General features: G+C 43.0%; 2 protein-coding genes across 2 annotated transcripts in view; both read right to left on the minus strand.

Moving 5' to 3' along the window:
* rbm46 (RNA binding motif protein 46) overlaps positions 1-12,544 on the minus strand; it is a gene marked incomplete at both ends in the record, with an annotated part of 59,411 nt that extends 46,867 nt beyond the window's left edge. Inside the window, 5 exons of the mRNA XM_079491326.1 lie at positions 4,274-4,403; positions 7,922-8,078; positions 8,451-8,631; positions 9,355-9,529; positions 12,512-12,544. Coding sequence (XP_079347452.1) covers positions 4,274-4,403; positions 7,922-8,078; positions 8,451-8,631; positions 9,355-9,529; positions 12,512-12,544 — 676 coding nt within the window. The remainder of the gene's footprint in view (positions 1-4,273; positions 4,404-7,921; positions 8,079-8,450; positions 8,632-9,354; positions 9,530-12,511) is intronic.
* Positions 12,545-12,653: 109 nt separating this feature from the next.
* The window catches only part of LOC306914330 (uncharacterized protein), a 27,407-nt gene continuing 20,701 nt past the window's right edge, over positions 12,654-19,359 (minus strand). The window contains exons 6-7 of the mRNA XM_079491327.1: positions 18,153-18,305; positions 12,654-13,212 (exon numbers count right to left, since the gene is read on the minus strand). Coding sequence (XP_079347453.1) covers positions 13,057-13,212; positions 18,153-18,305 — 309 coding nt within the window. The 3' untranslated portion in view covers positions 12,654-13,056. The remainder of the gene's footprint in view (positions 13,213-18,152; positions 18,306-19,359) is intronic.

Below are 19,359 nucleotides of genomic sequence, written 5' to 3' on the forward strand. Positions count from 1 at the left end.
GCACCGATCTGTGTAAAACTTTGTATGCACACTCCCTAGAGGCCAAGGAAAAACCTTTGACCTGAATCTTTCACATCTGCTCTTTATAGTGCCACCAAGAGGCCGAGTTATGTAAAACAATTTGTTGATATTACTCCTTCAGATTTTATCCAAATCTATGTAAAACATTTTTTTTGATATTACTCCTTCAGATTTTATCCAAATCTCACACAAATCGGTACACATGATCTCTATAGTCATGTGATCATGACGGGTCTGTTTGTTTTCTCATATTCCATCCTGACTGGCTAACATTGGCTTCCAAATTGTTCAGGAATTCAGCCTGTTTTGTACAAAATACTGCAAAACATTAACACAGCGACCGATTGTGGTGAAACTGTGCATGCATATTCCCACTAGGCTGAGGAAGAAATGCCACTTGACATTTTTCCAAAATCACTATCCTGGTGGAGACCTGTGCCCAGAGGGGCACTTTTTCTAGTTACTGTACATTCTGGGGCTGTGCAATAAAAAAATGTCATACCTCAATGTTCATGCCAAATACCTACATTACTATGAATATGCTTATGGGTTCACACTTGTTATGTTTAGTGTAGCTTTATAGCAAAAGGCAGATGCACACCTCAAAAGGCTGGTGACAGGTGTGTAGGGCAATAGAGCATATAATGAAAAGGGTATCTTTGAAAGAGAAAGAAGAGGTCCCGCACACTGTCAGACACTTGCCAAATGCTATCTATTAAGTCGACGTTTCGGTCGCTTAAGGCCTATTCATAGTCTGGATTTTCGGTGGTGAGGTGACCACCGGAGCTGAAATAACGTTGAGCGGTGGTGAGTAAAAACAGAGAGAAGGGCTGGAGCGGTGGCGGTGGTTTGCTCTTCACCGCGGCTCGTGACGTCATGTTGTAGTTCGGAAATGAGACTATGTATGAGCCTTTAGAGTTTAGACCTTCATCAGGACAGACACTTTTTGTCTGGTCTTTGAAGATCTAAGCATCTTTGTCTTTCAAAGATACCCTTTTCATGTTTAGTGTAGCAACAGTGAAAACAGCATATTATATAGGTAAACAGTGCTCTTATGTTACACTCCACAGTCCAGAAGACGGAGCGCTCTGGCCACGTTCAGGTGTTGAGACAGATGTCTCGTCTTCTCGTGTTGCGTTTATAGACGGTTGCGTCCCATCTCAAACGAGCACTTTGCCCCGTCAGGGCAACCAGAAAGCAAACTCCACCTGCCCACAAGTTTTATCTACCTGCCACGGGCAGGTGGGCAGCCCTTAGTGTCGCCGCCTGTAGTGTAAGTAAATGGTAAATGGTAAATGGTGCATTTATATAGCGCCTTTATCCAAGGCGCTTTACATAGATTGTGCATTACATTCACCCATTCACAATTTCACACACACATTCATACACCGATTGCGGCGGAAGCCATGCAAGGTACCAACCAGCACATCGGGAGCAATTTGGGGTTCAGTGTCTTGCCCAAGGACACTTCGACATGTAGACAGGAGGAGCCGGGATTCGAACCGCCGACCCATGGATCATTGGACGACCTGCTCTACCTCTTGAGCCACAGTCGTAGTTTACAAACAAGCCGTCAGAGATTAGAATTCTACTATAGCATTACTCCCTATATCACAAAGGACACAATTACTTTTGTTAAAATCTAATAACTGAGACAAAGCATTATAGCCACATGAACCCTATAGTGTCCCTATTCAGGGGGTAAACACTGAACACGGGGCGAACATAGCAGATGCACAAGCTCGTAGCATCAGCTACTTCTGGCCAAAATGTTATTGATAACGGTGACAACTTATACTGCATGTACTCCTACTGGCTGGGGAGCGGCACCGGTCTGTCAGCAGGGGGGAGTATTACGGAGGCTCTACGTCAGGGGTACAAGACTGGTTCAAATTCACACGCACGCACACGCACACACACACACACACACACGTGCGCGCGCACACACCCCTTCATCCTCTAATCTCTACATACAATATTGCTACTCTTCAAGTGCTCTCCCTTTCACTCCCTCTGGCATTATCTCTCGTGCTTTCATTTACACTCTCTCTTCTTTCATTACAACCCCCACCCTCTCAATTGCTTCCCACAGAGTTGTTGTTTTTAATAGTCCCAGAGTCACGTTACTCTGTCTGCTGGACATTAAGTTGTAGTGTGCTGCTCCCTAGTGGACGTCGAGAGAAACTGCAGGTTAAGATAGATGGACAAGGACAGGTGGAGTTGACAAGCAGTGAGTGGTTCAGCTGGAAACCAGGGGGGGGGGGGGTCCTCTCTGCTAAATTAGTAGTTTAACCACTTCAACCATATGGGTATTTGAAAATAGCCAATCTGCAAGCTCGCAACAAGTTGCGATGCCACGCGTTGTGAGCTTGCCGCTATTTATTTGGGCCAAAAAGGCCTCTGCCCGGGCTCTGGACAGGGCCCCTGCCCATGGTCCATATATGGAGCTGGCCTGTTCTGACATCACACCACTCCATATTTGGGCATGCCTGACACTGAACTCCATATATAGGAATAAAAGGACACGGAGAGATACATACAGAAATCTCCATATGTGGGCATAAAAGGGACACAGACAGATGGGTGGAACGGGTACTCTGCATTTCCGGTTGTCCAGAACCAGCACAAAAGCCTCATTTGGCATGCTTGACAAAGAACTCCCTATATGGGCATACAAGGGACACATAAATAATAACTGGGTGGGGCATGCATTTGCGGTTGTCCAGAACCAGCACCAAAGCCTCTGCCCGGACTCTGGACCTGATATCTCCATATATGGATCTAAGCCTGTTCTGACATCACACCACGGGCATATTCATTTGGGGGTTCTTGACATGAAAACGGTTTGAGAACCACCGGGGCAAAGTGTGAGTATAAGGCCGAATGACAGAGAGACCAACTACTAAAGAGGCAGAGAAGACAGAAAGAGAGACCAACTACTAAAGAGGCAGAGAAGACAGAAAGAGAGACCAACTACTAAAGAGGCAGAGAAGACAGAAAGAGAGACCAACTACTAAAGAGGCAGAGAAGACAGAAAGAGAGACCAACTACTAAAAGGGGCAGAGAAGACAGAAAGAGAGACCAACTACTAAAAGAGGCAGAGAAGACAGAAAGAGAGACCAACTACTAAAGAGGCAGAGAAGACAGAAAGAGAGACCAACTACTAAAGAGGCAGAGAAGACAGAAAGAGAGACCAACTACTAAAGAGGCAGAGAAGACAGAAAGAGAGACCAACTACTAAAGAGGCAGAGAAGACAGAAAGAGAGACCAACTACTAAAGAGGCAGAGAAGACAGAAAGAGAGACCAACTACTAAAAGGGGCAGAGAAGACAGAAAGAGAGACCAACTACTAAAAGGGGCAGAGAAGACAGAAAGAGAGACCAACTACTAAAAGGGGCAGAGAAGACAGAAAGAGAGACCAACTACTAAAGAGGCAGAGAAGACAGAAAGAGAGACCAACTACTAAAAGAGGCAGAGAAGACAGAAAGAGAGACCAACTACTAAAGAGGCAGAGAAGACAGAAAGAGAGACCAACTACTAAAGAGGCAGAGAAGACAGAAAGAGAGACCAACTACTAAAGAGGCAGAGAAGACAGAAAGAGAGACCAACTACTAAAAGGGGCAGAGAAGACAGAAAGAGAGACCAACTACTAAAGGGGGCAGAGAAGACAGAAAGAGAGACCAACTACTAAAAGGGGCAGAGAAGACAGAAAGAGAGACCAACTACTAAAAGGGGCAGAGAAGACAGAAAGAGAGACCAACTACTAAAAGGGGCAGAGAAGACAGAAAGAGAGACCAACTACTAAAGAGCCAGAGAAGACAGAAAGAGAGACCAACTACTAAAGAGGCAGAGAAGACAGAAAGAGAGACCAACTACTAAAGAGGCAGAGAAGACAGAAAGAGAGACCAACTACTAAAGAGGCAGAGAAGACAGACAATTAGGGTTGTCACAATTACGACATCATCTTCTAATCGCAATTGTTTGAGATAATCGCAATTGTTTTGTCATAATCGTCATAATCGTGTCCATGTTGAGAAATGTTCATACAAAAAAAAGTGAGATTTATAAAAAATAAAATAAAAATGCCAGTCATTTATTGGTCTATTTCAGTTATTTGTCATATCTTCCCTGTGCACTTTTTTTTATTATTACGAAGCCCAAAAACAATCTATTCATAATGTTCCAATGTCCAACGAAAGTAAATCGTTAATCGCAATTACTTTGCTTGTGTAAATAGTGTTTGTGTAAATACCAGGGATGAGTTTCCTCCTGGCCAGGGCGGCAGCTTTGTGAGAGTCGTACTCAACGAAGGCGAAGCCTCGGTGCTTGGAAATGTCCGACGCACTGGGATAGACGATGACATCCACCACTCCGTCTGTCACCTGGCACACACACACACACACACACACAATGTTGATTTCGTTAAAACTATGACTAAAAATATCCGTCGACTACCTTTTTTCAAAGGTAGTCGACGGAAACTAATTAAAAACTAAGCTACGACGAGGAAGGACTAGTGGAAAAGAGATCCAGTAGTACTAAAGGACTGGTTGCGCTCTGGTGTTGTGCTCTGAAAATAGTCGATCTACAAGCTCACAATGCGTTGCAGCGCGACGCACCGAAATTAGCTGATGTCGCGCTGCAACGCATTGTGAGCTTGTAGATCGGCTAAGTAAAATAATCAAAGCCCGCCAACATGCATTTTTGTCGACAAAGATCGACTGTAGATTTAGTCAACTACCTAAAACAACTGAAACTAAATGAAATCCGATTACTGGGAATCAGATTGCGGCAACCTAGGATGTCAACTGGACTGAGTGGTGATTGAAACGACGGCTCTCAAGACCATGAGCAGGGTGAAGGGTAGAACAACATTTCTGGTGAGAAGAAAAGCTCCCATTTTAGATGTCATCTTTAATTTAGCCAGTGCACTTTGTTGCTCTGACTATGCAGATATACCCAAAACAAACGAATAAGTCTTACTCTAGGGCTATTGACTTGATTGATTTGCAGACATCTTGCCATCTGCCAGTTTGGAAGCACTCGTTTTCAGAAAAGCAATGTCCTGCTGCCTCCTGCATTATGTGCAAATTCAAAACAGGTGGAACGCAGGGCAGTTGAGTGATCTAACGAGCACTTCCAAACTGCAACACAGGACAGAAAGTAACTCATAACATGTCCACAGTGGATTTTTATGAAACAAACACTTTGAGGATAGAAAGAGAATAATTCAAGCTTTTCGTACTGCTGCAATGTTGGTGAGTGTGACGTTGTGTAATAATCAGATAGGACTTTTCTGTTTGGATGAATGGGCTGTCTATGGGAAGTTGCACCTGTTAGCACCTTGCCATTAACTTATGGTAAGATGGCCGGGGTCTGCATATGGTCCATACATAGCCTCCAGTGAGCACGTGAGCTGGGCTGGGCTCCGCCTGGATGCTAGGTTTGTCCAACTCCAAGTCAACCTGGTCCATACATTTTACACTCATTAATAATATGGCCCCTGAGTGCATTGTGAGCTTTTAGATTGGCTATTTTCAGAGCACAACACCCGAGCAAATGTAAAACCAAACATAAAATGACTTGTCTTTTAGTTCTACTGGAACTCTTCTCCACTAGTCTTCTCCAACACCCTAACATTTTAGGCTATTTTTTATTCGTTGATGAAATTGTCAATTATTATACTTTGTCTTAGTTTTAGTCATCATTACTTAGCTTTTGTTTAGTTAACTAGTTTCCGTCAGTGGAAAAAGGTAGTCAACACTCGACAGACATTTTTTCAACATAGTTTCAGTCGACGAAATCAACACTGCATAGAAGTGGTGTGCCCATAATACCAGAGACAGCATTGCACATATGTTTCTAGTTTCTTGGAACATGTGTGGTCATAGTGACTACATCTGTCATTAAATAAATATATTTTTTCGGCTATTAGTTAGTTTTAAGGGTAACTGTTGTATAATTGCAATATTACACGACAGGGTGTTCTCGTTCTCGTCATGAATGCACTTCTGCGATACCTTTCGGCAAGTTCCTATGGCACCGCAGGCGTGCACACCCTCTCGTGTAATATCGCTTAATTCAAAACCAATATGGGTGTCCCGATCTTGGCCTGTGCCCCTGTCGTTTTACCCCTAATGTGACTCTGCCTGGGGACTCAGAAAGAGAAAGCCGCTGTTCAGATGCAAGGGAGGGGGACCGTAAATGCCCATAGCCAGCTGATCACACACACACAAACACACACTTGGTCGGACAATCCCAAAAGTAAGTAAAGTATCGCTATAATGTCCATAGAGAATCTATCCCCCAATACCCGCCAGGTCAAGGATGCTTTAATATAACTTGCCTGGTAGATTACCATTCCATATATTCCTTCCTTGCATTGCAAAACGTGATGAAACACAACCAATGGCTTTGCACTTTCTGATGAGAGAGTAGGCTACCAGCTAGCCTGCAATCAATCTGAATCTAAACGACCAATTTAGCCGTTGCATGATATATTAATGCCATGACACTGCACAAGCCTGGATTATTTTTCGGCACACGATCGTGCGTCGTGCAGAAAACATTACACGATGTGCAAGAACACAAATGCTGCTGATGACTTATGAGACGCGTTGTCAGCTTGTAGATCAGCCTCTGACACAACCGAGGTAAGAAAGAAGCATAAATCAGGCAACAGTCTCAAAGTTTTATATCGTTCACAAACTTGCGCGGGGAACAGCCCGAGACGTCCTCGTGTAGCAAGGCCCTCAGTCTGTAGCTCTCTCTCTGTCTCTGTCGCTCTCTCTCTCTCTCTTTTCATTACAGCCTATTATTTAGCAGGCTACTATTGACTGTAGCCTACTACGATATGACTTGGAAACAAATGGCATTGAACATGAACTTGTATATTTATTTAATTTTTAATTTAATTTAAATTCACAAGATGTCACAATTAGAGAATGTAGAATGATTGTTGTCAAAGTTTGCCTGTTCCTATGGTACCACATCAATACAGCATGGAATTGTGGACAACACCTCATCCAACGATAACAAAACATACTTTAGTTTTTGGGTCTGACAGGCTAAAATCTCATCAAACGGTGGTCTGTGGCTCAAATGCCAAATAAAGAATGGGCCTTGATTGAAAACCACTACGCTAAGGAAACAGGGGATAGGCTCCTGGCCAATAGAGGGTATGCGTGTGACATCATCATCAAACCAGGAAGTTATGCAAGAACGCCTACTGAGTGGCAAAACACTACTTTCTGGCCTTGACAGCCCATACATCCACACAGAAAAGTCATATCTGATTGCATTAAACAACATTAAACAATGTTAAACTCACTTTGCCTGTTGCTTTGCCACTCGATTTGCCACTCGATGTGCCATTCACTTTAAGCATGCGCATACCCTCTATTATGGGCCTCAGGGCTCGGCAAGGCTTACTATACTAACTACTTGCACAACTACTAGAACTGCAACTAGCGTGTCGTCCACCAGTGGTCCTTGACGGGCATCCAGGTGGTCCTCAACTAAATGATGGAGAGTTGGTAACCAAATGGACCCCTGTAGCCTCATATCTTTAACTCTTGAGAGCGTTAAATGAAACCAAATGGACCCATACGGGTCCATTTGGTTTCATTTTACGCTCTCAAGAGTTAAACATTATTGTTAAACATCTGCATTACTTAAGTTGATTTCCAAGTATTATTCCTCTATTATATGTAGAGGAATTGTTATTTTGATCCAACGTTTGCCTGTTATCTCTCCTATGGTACCAACATCAATACAGCATGGAAAACTTTAGTTTTGGGTCGGCGGTGCGAAATCTCATCAATGGTGGTCAATCATGGCTCAAATGCTGAGTACATAATGGGCCTTAATATGAAAAGGGTTGAAGAGCACTGCTCTATACCTTGGACATCTCCTCCAGGATCTCCTCTTTGGTTGTGTCCCTGGGGATGGAGCCTAGGAACAGGCGACAGTTGTCCAGACTCGTGCACACTCCCATCGTCTTCCCCGGGCGGATCTCGTAGTTATCCAACAGCTGGATGGCCCTGTGAGCCGCCTCCCTGTGAAAGACACACGCACACACACACACACTCACGTCAGGCAGTGTGTGTGTGCGTGCCCCCCACCCCGCCCCCAATCATAACAATAGCAAAAGAAAAACTGCCGATCTACAGACTCACAATTCAACACTTGCCTGTAGAACTGCAATTTTGGCTATTTATGTAGGAAAATAGGGGTATTATCATCACAACATCATATCATCGTCACAATATCGATATCATGGTATTTGGTCAAAACATATACTATGGTGATACGTGATATTTGATTTTGTCGATCACCCAGCCCTATAGAGTCCATATCTCTCCTCTCTCTCTCTCCCTCCCTCTCTCTCTCTCTAACACACGTACACGTACACACACTCCCTCCCTTACTTGGTGGTGTACGTGACGAAGGCGTAGCCGCGGTTCTCTCCGCTGAACTCCATCATGAGGCGGAGCTCGTAGATGTGGCCGGCCTTGCTGAACAGGGGCACCAGCTCGTCCTCGTACACGTTCCGGGGAAGCTTCCCCGCAAACACCTCGCAGCCTCGCGGAGGAGCACCCCCCTTCCAGCCTGGAAAAAGTCAAACCCAACCTGTTAACCCAGTGGTTTTCAACCAGACAGTGGACCTTGAGGCGGTTCCAGGTGGTCCCCAGCTAACCCTTTTTAACTCTTGAGAGCATAAAATGAAGCCAAATGGACCCGTATTGTTTTGCCCCAAGTTCCTGTCATGTTTTGTTCTGTTTTGCCAACAGCTTGGATTTCAGGTAAACAGTGATGTATACTGACTTGCAATTGAAATTTGCATGATGCTTTTACGTACTATAAATGATTGTATTATATATTGTATAAATCTCATGGAAATGCTAACAGACATTTGTCTCGGGCATAATAATAGCTGTAGCCTACTATTTGAATCCACTTTCCCAGAGGTTTAAATATTCCTATTTAGCATAATCCTTTTTCTCATTTCTCAAAGTGCGTTCCGTGTGAACCCATGGTGGGCCCTAGCTAGATGATTGAGATCGTACAAATGGAAGTGAAGGGTTTTGGATCCGTTTGGTTCCGTGGCTTAATGCATTGTAAACTGGGGGTCCTTGCAATGAAAGAAGTTTGAGAATCACTGCTTTACACACGCACACACGCACACGCTCGTACCCACACACACACGCACCCACACACGCACGCACACACGCGCACACGCGCACGCTCGTACCCGCACACACGCTCGTACCCACACACACACGCACCCACACACGCACGCACACGCGCGCGCATGTGCGTGTGCACACATACCTGGGGGTGGTCCGCCATACTTCCTCTGGCCGTTCTCCTGTAACATGCTGTAGCCGGTTTTGTCCATCAGGGCCAGGAGAGCCTCCTCTTTGGTGGGCATCTCCACGGCTCTGCCGTCACCCAAGTAGTCACCGTCACCCAAGTAGTCGCCGACGCCGTCCATTTCAGCATCTGACTGGAAAAGGACATGACGGTTGGGCAGAAGATTTCAATGTTATTAAAAAAGGATATTTGTAAAAATGTGTAAAAGCCAATGATTGAAAACTGGCAGTGAAATCAAATCCCCCGGGCTTTCAGGGGTTGACACCAAGGTCTCAGAGGCACCTGCCCGTATAGAGAAAGTATAGGTCATGTTCTACATGCCCAAAGGTCATGCCCACTTGCCCAAAAAGTGAGTAGTGATGGTTAAATTTTCAGTGCAGAGTGGCGACAAAAATACAATGATTGGAACTGCTATTGCAAAAAGGTAACATTATTCTTCATAAATAGCCAAATTAAATGATTTTTTTTAGGTCCCAGATATAAATGGCATTAAAGGGGTCAGTAGCCTATGCATGTCAAACTGGGCATCCTTCAAATTAAAATGAGAATCACTGCTAGAGCCTTGGCTTGCGTAGCCAGACAACTATTCCACAATCTCTGAAGACCTATAGCCCCCATGAGCTGAGTAACGGAAGCTGCCATTTCCGTTCACGAAAGTATATTTTAAAATATCTTTAGAGCTTATTTTTTTATTTCCTTTCCTGCTAAGCAACAAGCTATAGGCTTAGAAGTTTTCTATTTATATTAGGATAAATGTGCACGACTGTAAAGACGAAACGAAGTGGCGAGGAGGCTCCACTTCCGCTTTATAGTTTACTCATGAGTCATGACAGCTCTTCCGTTGGCCCAGACTGTATGATGAAGCGTTAGGAAACCACGGAGGCAACAGTCTGGTAACGCGAGACTACTAGAGCCCTGCCATCATATTCAAGGGCTTTTGGCACTCAGAGAGTGTACAAATGGAACCAAATGGACCTGCAGGTCCATTTGGTTCCTGCAGGTCCATTTGGTTCCATTTGTACTCTCTCAGAGTTAAGTTGACATTGATTTTTATAAATAAAAGTTAAAAGAAAATGAGGACCCACATATAAATGGCATTACATGGGGGTCAGTAGCTACCTGTATGCATGTCAAACTGGGGATCCTTCAAATTAAAAGATGAGAATCCCTGCCATATCTTTTCAAATGGGGTCTTGCCCTGAAAATGAATTAATTTTACACTCTCAAGAGTTAAAGATCTATAAGGGTCCATTTGGTTACCAACTCTCTGTCATTTAGCTGGGGACCACCTGGAACCCCCTCAAGGACCACTGGTTGAGAACAACTGTTCTACATCTATTCTGCGCGTGCGGAACTGCGGACTCAGCCCCCAGAGAGCGTACAAATGGAAGCAAATGGAACCAATACCTAGCAAGCAAAATAATATTTAGTTGGAACCAAATGGATACCTTACCAATCTGTAACTCTGATTTACTTTAGTAAAGGTACAAAAGTATTGGCATCACAATGTAGAAGGTACTCATTATGCAGAATGTCCCCATTTCACAAAAATCAAATGTCTAAAATCAAAATGGATAAATTAGCAAATCTACAAGCACACAATGCATCACATTGTGAGCTTGTAGGTCTGCTATTTTCATGTTCTGTAATAATCAAAAAACTAAAATAATCAATAATAATCAAAAAAGTAACTAGTAACTAAAATTTTCAAATAATAATAATAAACTTTATTTATATAGCACATTTTTGAACAATGTTCCAAAGTGCTTAACAACATAATTAAAACAATCAAGTAATCACAAACATCACAACAATTACAACCAAGAATACAACAACACGGTGTCAAGTTCTGGGGGTTAAGAAGGTCTCTCTGTAGAAATGTGTCTTCAGTTTTGTTTTAAAAATTGTGAGGGAACAACCCTAAGTGGAGTAAAAAGTACAATATTTGTCTCTGAGATGTAGTGGAGTAGAAGTGAAAGTATAGACAATTGCAAAAAATACCTCAAAATAGTACTTGAGTACATGTACTTGATTACTTTACGCCACTGAGTAGGCTACTATAGCTCGTTTTACAAGAAAAATAAATAAAGAAAAAAAAGATAGATTAGCCAAACCAACTAGTCAGGTTAGCTTAGTAGCAGAGCACATGTGACACAGACAGGTACAATTATCAGTGAGGAATAATGCATTTTAGTTGATTTAGTTCACTTTAACATGTCTCAAATTAACATTAGCAACGTTTACGTTCGCGGTGAGACCGTCGGTAAAAGGCTTTAATCCGTTATTTCTGTTATTAAATTACTATTTTAAGCGTGCCCGAGAACTTACTGTCAATAAACTTGTTCCTCTCTCATCAGCAGCAGAGACTGTAAAAAAAAAAAAGATGCAACCGGATGACTGACAGACAGACTCGACCAATCAGAGGACGGGCAGGGCGCGGTGGGCGGGATCGTTGTGCTTACGGCTTCGCCGTGCGACGGTGTCGCCCAGCGAACCTAGCAGATCTACAAGCCCACAGAAAGTCGCGGAGGTGACGCGCTGTGGCCTTGTAGCTCTGCTACGTTTGCCGCGCGACACCGTCGTAAGACAAATTGTAAAATTGTAAATTAACGTGGGAAATAAATGCACTACTACAGAAACGTGCGTGCGTGCGTGTGCGACGTGTGTGCGTGCTTCGACACATGTGGTTGAGTGCATCATGTGAAAAGTTAAAATAATAATAAAATAAATGTCTATTTCGGCAGCCCACCTGACCTTAGACGACTTGAGTTGAGGGGTCAATGAAAGGTGTCAAGGAGTTAGGAAAGGAACCACATTGACACCAACATGCAAGTAAAAGTACTAAAATGTTTGAAAATAGCAGCGCTCACATGCCACCCGCTTGCTTGGAGATCAGCCAAAATATTCTATGTATAAAATAAAGTGGTTAATCTGAGATGTAGTGAAGTAAATGGTAAATTTATATAGTGCCTTTATCCAAGGCGGTTTACATATACTGATTGCGGCAGAAGCCATGCAAGGTAACAACCAGCACATCGGGAGCAATTTGGGGTTCAGACAGAGGGAGCCGGGATTTGAACCGCCGACCCACGGATCTTTGGACAACCTGCTCTACCTCCTGAGCCACAGTCGCCTTGGTGCTTCCCATGGTGCTTAATTGCTATGGTGCTTCCCTGTCTTAAGCACCTATAAAATCTACAAACATCATAAAACAAAGTGCTTTATAGTGAAAAGATTATAGTCATACTTTCTTTTTTATTAACATATAGCACACAGTGGAGCAGATCGATGTACAGAGCAACAAACAAACAATGTATTCCAGCTATTTCATTATAGATTAATTTCTCCAAACTTAGAAAGTAGATTATTTCATGATGGGTTCCTGTTAGTTTTACATACCAATGGTATATAAAGCTAGGATAAAGCCAGTTAGTTTTATTCTGTTTTAGCCTAAATATCCTAAACCCTATACTTTGTTGACCCGGGCCGGGGTTCCACAGGGGTCTGTCCTTGGCACATAATGTCCCCCCCCCCCCCCCCCCCCCCCCCCCCTCTGCTGTTTTTGCAGGACGTTCGCCTTATAGGTTCATATGGTTAAAGAAATAAAGATACAGAAAGAACACAAAAATAGGGGGGGGGTGGCCTAAAACCACCTGTGTTTTAAGAGACCATCCATAAGACGAAAGGCACAATGATGGCGAGCAGGACGGGGCCAGCGGACCACGCTCCGTGATACACCACCAGGCACGCCGCCAACATTGCTGCCGCCTTGGCAAGACGACGACTCAGCAGCAACTTCCTCACTGTCTTGCAGAACTAGAGAGAGAGAGAGGGGGGGGGGATCAAGATATATATCGTGTCTGTCGAGTGAAAACCTCATATGTCCAAAACTGTTGGAATCAAAATAAAACTCGAAACGCGGTGCAAATGCTTTTGTAAATGGTAAATGTTGCATTTATATAGCCCATAGATTGTGCATTACATTCACCCATTCACACGCACATTCATACACCGATGGCAGCGTAAACCATGCAAGGCACCAACCAGCACATCAGGAGCAATTAGGGGTTCAGAGTCTTGCTCAAGGACACTTCTAGCTCTGGGGGAGCCTGTGTTCGAGCTGGCAACCTTGCGGTTGCCAACCAGCCACTCTACCCCTGAGCCACCGCCGCCCCTTTTGTGTGACGCTAGTATGATCAAATGATCAACCAGTGGTCCTTGAGACTGGGTTCCAGGTGGTCCTCAGCTTGATGGAGAGTATCCGAGAGTTGGTAACCAAATGGACCCTTATTAGATCTTTAACTCTTGAGCGTAAACTGAAACCAAATAGACCCTTACAGGTCTACTTTTTACACTCTAGGGTTAAATTATTGTTAAACATATGCTTTACTTAGTTTATAGGAAGTTGACACAATTAGAGAATATTGATATTTTGATCAATGTTGGCCTGTTATCTCTCCTATGGTACCACATCAATACAGCATGGAAATGTGAACAAAATTGTATTCAACGATAACAACATATCTGAAAGGCTAAATCTCATCAAATGGTGGTCTGTGTGCCGAATAAATAAAAGAAAGGGATTGTTCAGGGTTGCGTTGCATGTTCACTTGTTCACTACTACATGGCCTTACTCCCAGAACCCACCTCACCCCTGCCCATTTTGATAGGCTGCTGGAATGGCTGCAAAGGGCCTAGTCTACAAGATTCGCTACACCACCAAGATATCCATGTACCTGTCAAAATACGTCCTAAATGTCAACAAAGTCCACACCCACAACACCAGAGGGAGTTCAACAAACCATGGTCCATGTGCAACCCAGATTCGGCTCAATCAAGGGATTCAATTCATTAAGCTCCTATATAACACTAAAATGTGGAACACCCTACCAACAGCCATTAAGAAATGTGAATCCCTATAGACTCCTTTAATACCACTCCCAAAGAGCACAGGTCTGCAATTCTAAACTGGCCCCTGTAAAGAAAAAAAAAAGTCAAAAGCCTTTTTCCCCATACTGTACATGCTTTTCCCTTGTTTTACTTGTATAACTGTATCTATGATGATTTCCTGTTTTTCATAGAAGTGTATATTTGTACATCTTTAAATGTTCTGATTAATTGACAATGGAGGACCCTGATGTAAACAATTAAGTATTAGTGCTTTTCCTGGTTTCATTCTCGTAGTAGTTTTTGTAATGACTTGTGCTTTCACTTTCATGAATGTTCCCATTTTACATACTGTGAATTTAAAAAAAGTCAATCAATCAATCAATCAATCAAACTCCTTCACCTTCAGCACTTTGGATACAGGCAGGCGCTGATGGAGGTATACGTCAGTACCTAACTCTGACCACGAGGTGGGGTAGTTGTACTGTCATCCTGCAACAGGTATGTTCAGGGGGATCCCAGTCAAATTGATAGTTAGGAATCAAATGGACCCCTTATGTGTCTGTAACTCAGAGAGTGTGCAATTGGAATCAAATGGACCCTAATGGGTCCATTTGGTTCCATTCGTACACTGTCAGAGTACCGTGTAGATTGGGGGCCCCGTGTGGGGGGGTCTGTGGCCTAACACATATCAAACTGAAATAAAAAAATAAAACAATCTCTGATGGGGGTCCCTGGCATATATTTTTCAAATGGGGGTCCGTGGGCTAATATATGTCAATTTGAGGGTCCTTGACATGAAAAGGTTTGAGAACCACCGCCTTATTAATTAGCCTACTTGGGTTGACTGGAATCCATCAGAACCCTCCTGTTTTCCATCAGAATCCATCAGAACCCTCCTGTTTTCCATCAGAATCCATCAGAACCCTCCTGTTTTCCCTCACCGAACAGCAGAAAGTATGCCAGAGTAGTCCGACTCCGATGCCTGGAATGTCCGTTGACATATCGTAATTATCATGCGATAAATGATGGTGGTATGGGAATGGCACAGACTGGCATGTACTGGTCGATACTGATGAACAGTATTTTAGGCAGTATCGGTAGCTTTTCCGATATTTAAATAGTATTGGTATCGGATCAACTAGGCTATATTGAATGCAAAAATAAATAAATAAATATAGCTGCAAGCAGCGATAAGACGGGACCAAGCAATAAGCCCTTTTAGGCTGCTCTACAGCACCACTTTAAGTCACCCAGCGGTATTGCAGCTGTTCGTACCCCAAACATACATACAGACAGACAGACAGAGTTATGCCTGTTTAAAGTGCCTGTTATCGCTGCTTCTTTGTACACATTTTCACATACAAACTTCTGTTAAACTGGGATTTCAGATAATGGTCCATAGATTGTGTGCAGAACATTTCACACAAATGTCTCAAAAATCCTGAGGGCGGAGATTACTGGTCAAAGTGACAGATGTGTTCGGCATGAGTCAAGGCACATGTGTACCCAGGATCCATGGCTTTTGGCCAAACGAGGCATGAGTTATGCCTGTTCAAAGTTTAACATTTTAAATGATTGCTATAGCTATTTGGTAGAGGGCCTCTACCAATACCATACTGTAAAGTTTCATAAACATGGAAGAATAAAACTGCACTTTTCATTGGCTCATAAAACCTTAATTCTTTTACTTAAAAAGTACTCCCAAGTTTTTGTCCGTATAGGTCCAAAGTTCACGTGTAGAAACGTTCGTACATTTTGTGTATCGAAGATGTATCGCTGACAGTGAAACGGTTCATAAGCTATAGCTATGCCTGTTCAAAATTTGCATTTTCAATTGAGTGCTGACCAAGATGTCCCTTCGGGCTTGGTCCTTTAAATACATAGCCTACAATATTCATACAATGAATGAATGAATGAATGAATGAATGAATGAATGAATGAACCAATTAATCAATCATCAGAACAACATCAACATTCTCTCACAGTCGTATGCCTTGATCGTATGCCTTGGATCGTTTTAATCACGTCACTTTGGGTGTTAAACAAAAACAAAAAAAGACAGAACCACAAAAATAATGTCTCTGCCACGAACAATGTCTCACACAAACAATGGAGCCTTTCATTCAGCAACAAGGCAGGATTAGGGCTAATTAAAGCAAGGAGTGTGTGTGTGTGTGTGTGTGTGTGTGTGTGTGTGTGTGTGTGTGTGTGTGTGTGTGTGTGTGTGTGTGTGTGTGTGTGTGTGTGTGTGTGTGTGTGTGTGTGTGTGTGTGTGTGTGTGTGTGCGCGCGCAAGCGCAAGCGTGTGTGACCCTTCTTGACCCCTGGATCATCTGGTGGATTTGTCTACATTCCTCAATAATCCCATGCAAACCTGATGTTCAAATGTGTTTCTTTGTGTGTCTGATATATGTTTGTGTGCGGAAAAAGGAGGAAAAAGTGTGTGTGTGTGTGTGTGTGTGTGTGTGTGTGTGTGTGTGTGTGTGTGTGTGTGTGTGTGTGTGTGTGTGTGTGTGTGTGTGTGTGTGTGTGTGTGTGTGTGTGTGTGTGTGTGTGTGTGTGTGTGTGTGTGTTCGGCCCAAACAATTGTGTTTATTGTCATGATTTGTCACGATCCGAGTTGGCTTTGCCCGAGGCTTACATGTCTTTAAATAAATACTTTATGAAACGTCTATGGGAAAAATGAATTGGAAATTGTCTTCCGGGCCGCTCGCCGGGGGCGGGACTGCGACCCTCTATTGTACCTTGAAAACACATGCCATATGATTTTGTAAATGAAATGCTACTGCACCTATAGAGCACCGAAGTCTGACGTCACTTTCAGTAGATGGCGCCAATACACAGGTTCATGTATTTTTGAGTGGTGCAAACCACTCCAACAAATGGCTTTGTACCCGTGTACCCGTGTACCCGTGTTTGTTCGTACCAAAACGAGCATGGTTGCTATGGTTAGCATCCAAAAAAACGAGCATGGTTGCTATGGTTAGTATGTGACGTCACTGGTTCATACATAGTCTAGTTACAGTACTTATGACACAGATGCTTTCCTGGTTCTAATGTACAGTAACCATAACAATAAATGTGTAGTTGCCCCCACTCAGTTCACACGGGTGTGATTTTTTTAGTTGCATTGAGATCCGATTTTAGGTCGCTTCATATAAGAACTGTGTTTGAAAAATAAACCGACCACCCCGGCCTTTCTAGGGGAGTGGCTGTGCGTCGTTAATGATGTCCATTCATATTTGATACAGACAGTTTCTGGAGAAAATGGAATGAATGTGGCCGCAAAAGCCTTGAAACTACATATGAAGGCAATGTCGCTGCTAATATACGTCACGCCCAGCTGTCAACACATTGCGTTCCTGAGATTCCTCGTTGACGTAAGCTCAACTGGTGGTGACTCGACTCGTACTAACCACAAGACATTAAATATCAATAAAATAAAAATAAAAATAAACGTAATTAACATTCAGTTTCTGTTGTGCGACGGGCAGATGCAGCCTATACCGGAAAAGTAGTATCTGGGTTGTTTCACTCGTTTCTAACGCTTTTTTTGTTACTCTTTGGGTATATTTGTACATTTCCACCTTCAGTCGATGCTTCATATCCATATGAGTGAAAAGGACGGGGTGATCGGTTTATTTTTCAAACACAGTTCTTATATGAGGCGATCTAAAATCCCCCTATGGAGATTACAATGCAAATAAAAAGTAGACGAACCTGTGGATTGACGCCCTCTACTGACAGTGAGTCAGGACTTCGGTGCTCTATAATATTTGTGTCCTTGTGTGTGTATATGAATCTCCTTTGCGTGGACATAAATAAATGGTTCAATTGTGTGCGACGTGTATGATATGCTGCCACTACCTGAAAGGTCTGGAAGCTCATGACGGTGCCGTAGCGACAGTACATGACGTAGTGCTCACAGTTGTACCACAGCAGGCTGTAGGTGATGGCGCCCCGCAGCCGCTCCGCCCGCCGGGCCACCTCGTCTCCCCGCAGCGCCGGACACTTGCACACCTGTCGTATATAAGGCCCGTTACTTGGTGGAAAAAAGTACTCAATTTGTTTTACCCATTTAAACCTGAGGACGATTCTAAAAAATGTCTTCTAAATCCTAAAAGTTTTCTGAAAAACCTCATGTTTCTATGTCAGTGGTGCTCAAATATTTTCATGTCAAGGACCCCCAAAAATATAGGTAATTGGCCGCCGACCAACATCTGAAAATATGTTGTTCCAGGGACCCCCCCAGAAGCAAAGATTTGAGTTAAAAACATTTGCTCTGAACTTTTGAATATATATATATTTTCCAAAAATAGCAGACCTATACAAGCTCGTAGTGCGGCACTCTGTGCCGTGCTATGAGCTTGTAGATCTGCATTTTTCAGTAGTTAAAGTATAACATAATGCTTAAAACCCCAAAAGGGGTTCCCGTACAGAATGGGTTAAGTAAAAGCATCAATACTTCAATGTACAACTTCCGTTACAAGTAAAAGTTCCGTAATTCAAAATGTACTTGAGTAAAAGTGCAAAAGTATTGGCATCACAATTTACTTAACGTACCAAAAGTATAGAAAGTACTCACTAATGCAGAAAGTCCCATTTCAAGTTTTCAAATGTATTAAAATATGTTTTTAAATAGCAGATCTACAAGCTCACAATACGTCGCGATGCAACGCATTGTGAGCTTGTAGATCCACTATTTTCCAATGGCCGAAATGTATAGAGGGCTGAAGTGGTGTATGTTTTGTAATAATAATCAAAGTAACTAGTAACTAAAGTTGTCAAATAATTGTAGTGGAGTAAAAGTATTCAATATTTGCCTCTGAGATGTAGTGGTGTAGAAGTTAAAGTATTGGGAATGGGAAATACTCAAGTAAAGTACAAATACCAAGTAGAGTACTTAAGTAAATGTACTTCCCAAGATACTTTCCAGTTTCCACCACTGGTTGCTGTAGGCCCGTGGGAAATCAATATGGGGATGTCAGGAAACTGACGGACATTTTTGATCGTCCAAACATCATGTGTGGTTATTGTGACCAGGAGGATTATATTGTGATCCATGTTATGGAAC

Source organism: Electrona antarctica, assembly GCF_951216825.1.
Source record: "Electrona antarctica genome assembly, chromosome: 21".
Lineage (NCBI taxonomy): Eukaryota > Metazoa > Chordata > Actinopteri > Myctophiformes > Myctophidae > Electrona > Electrona antarctica.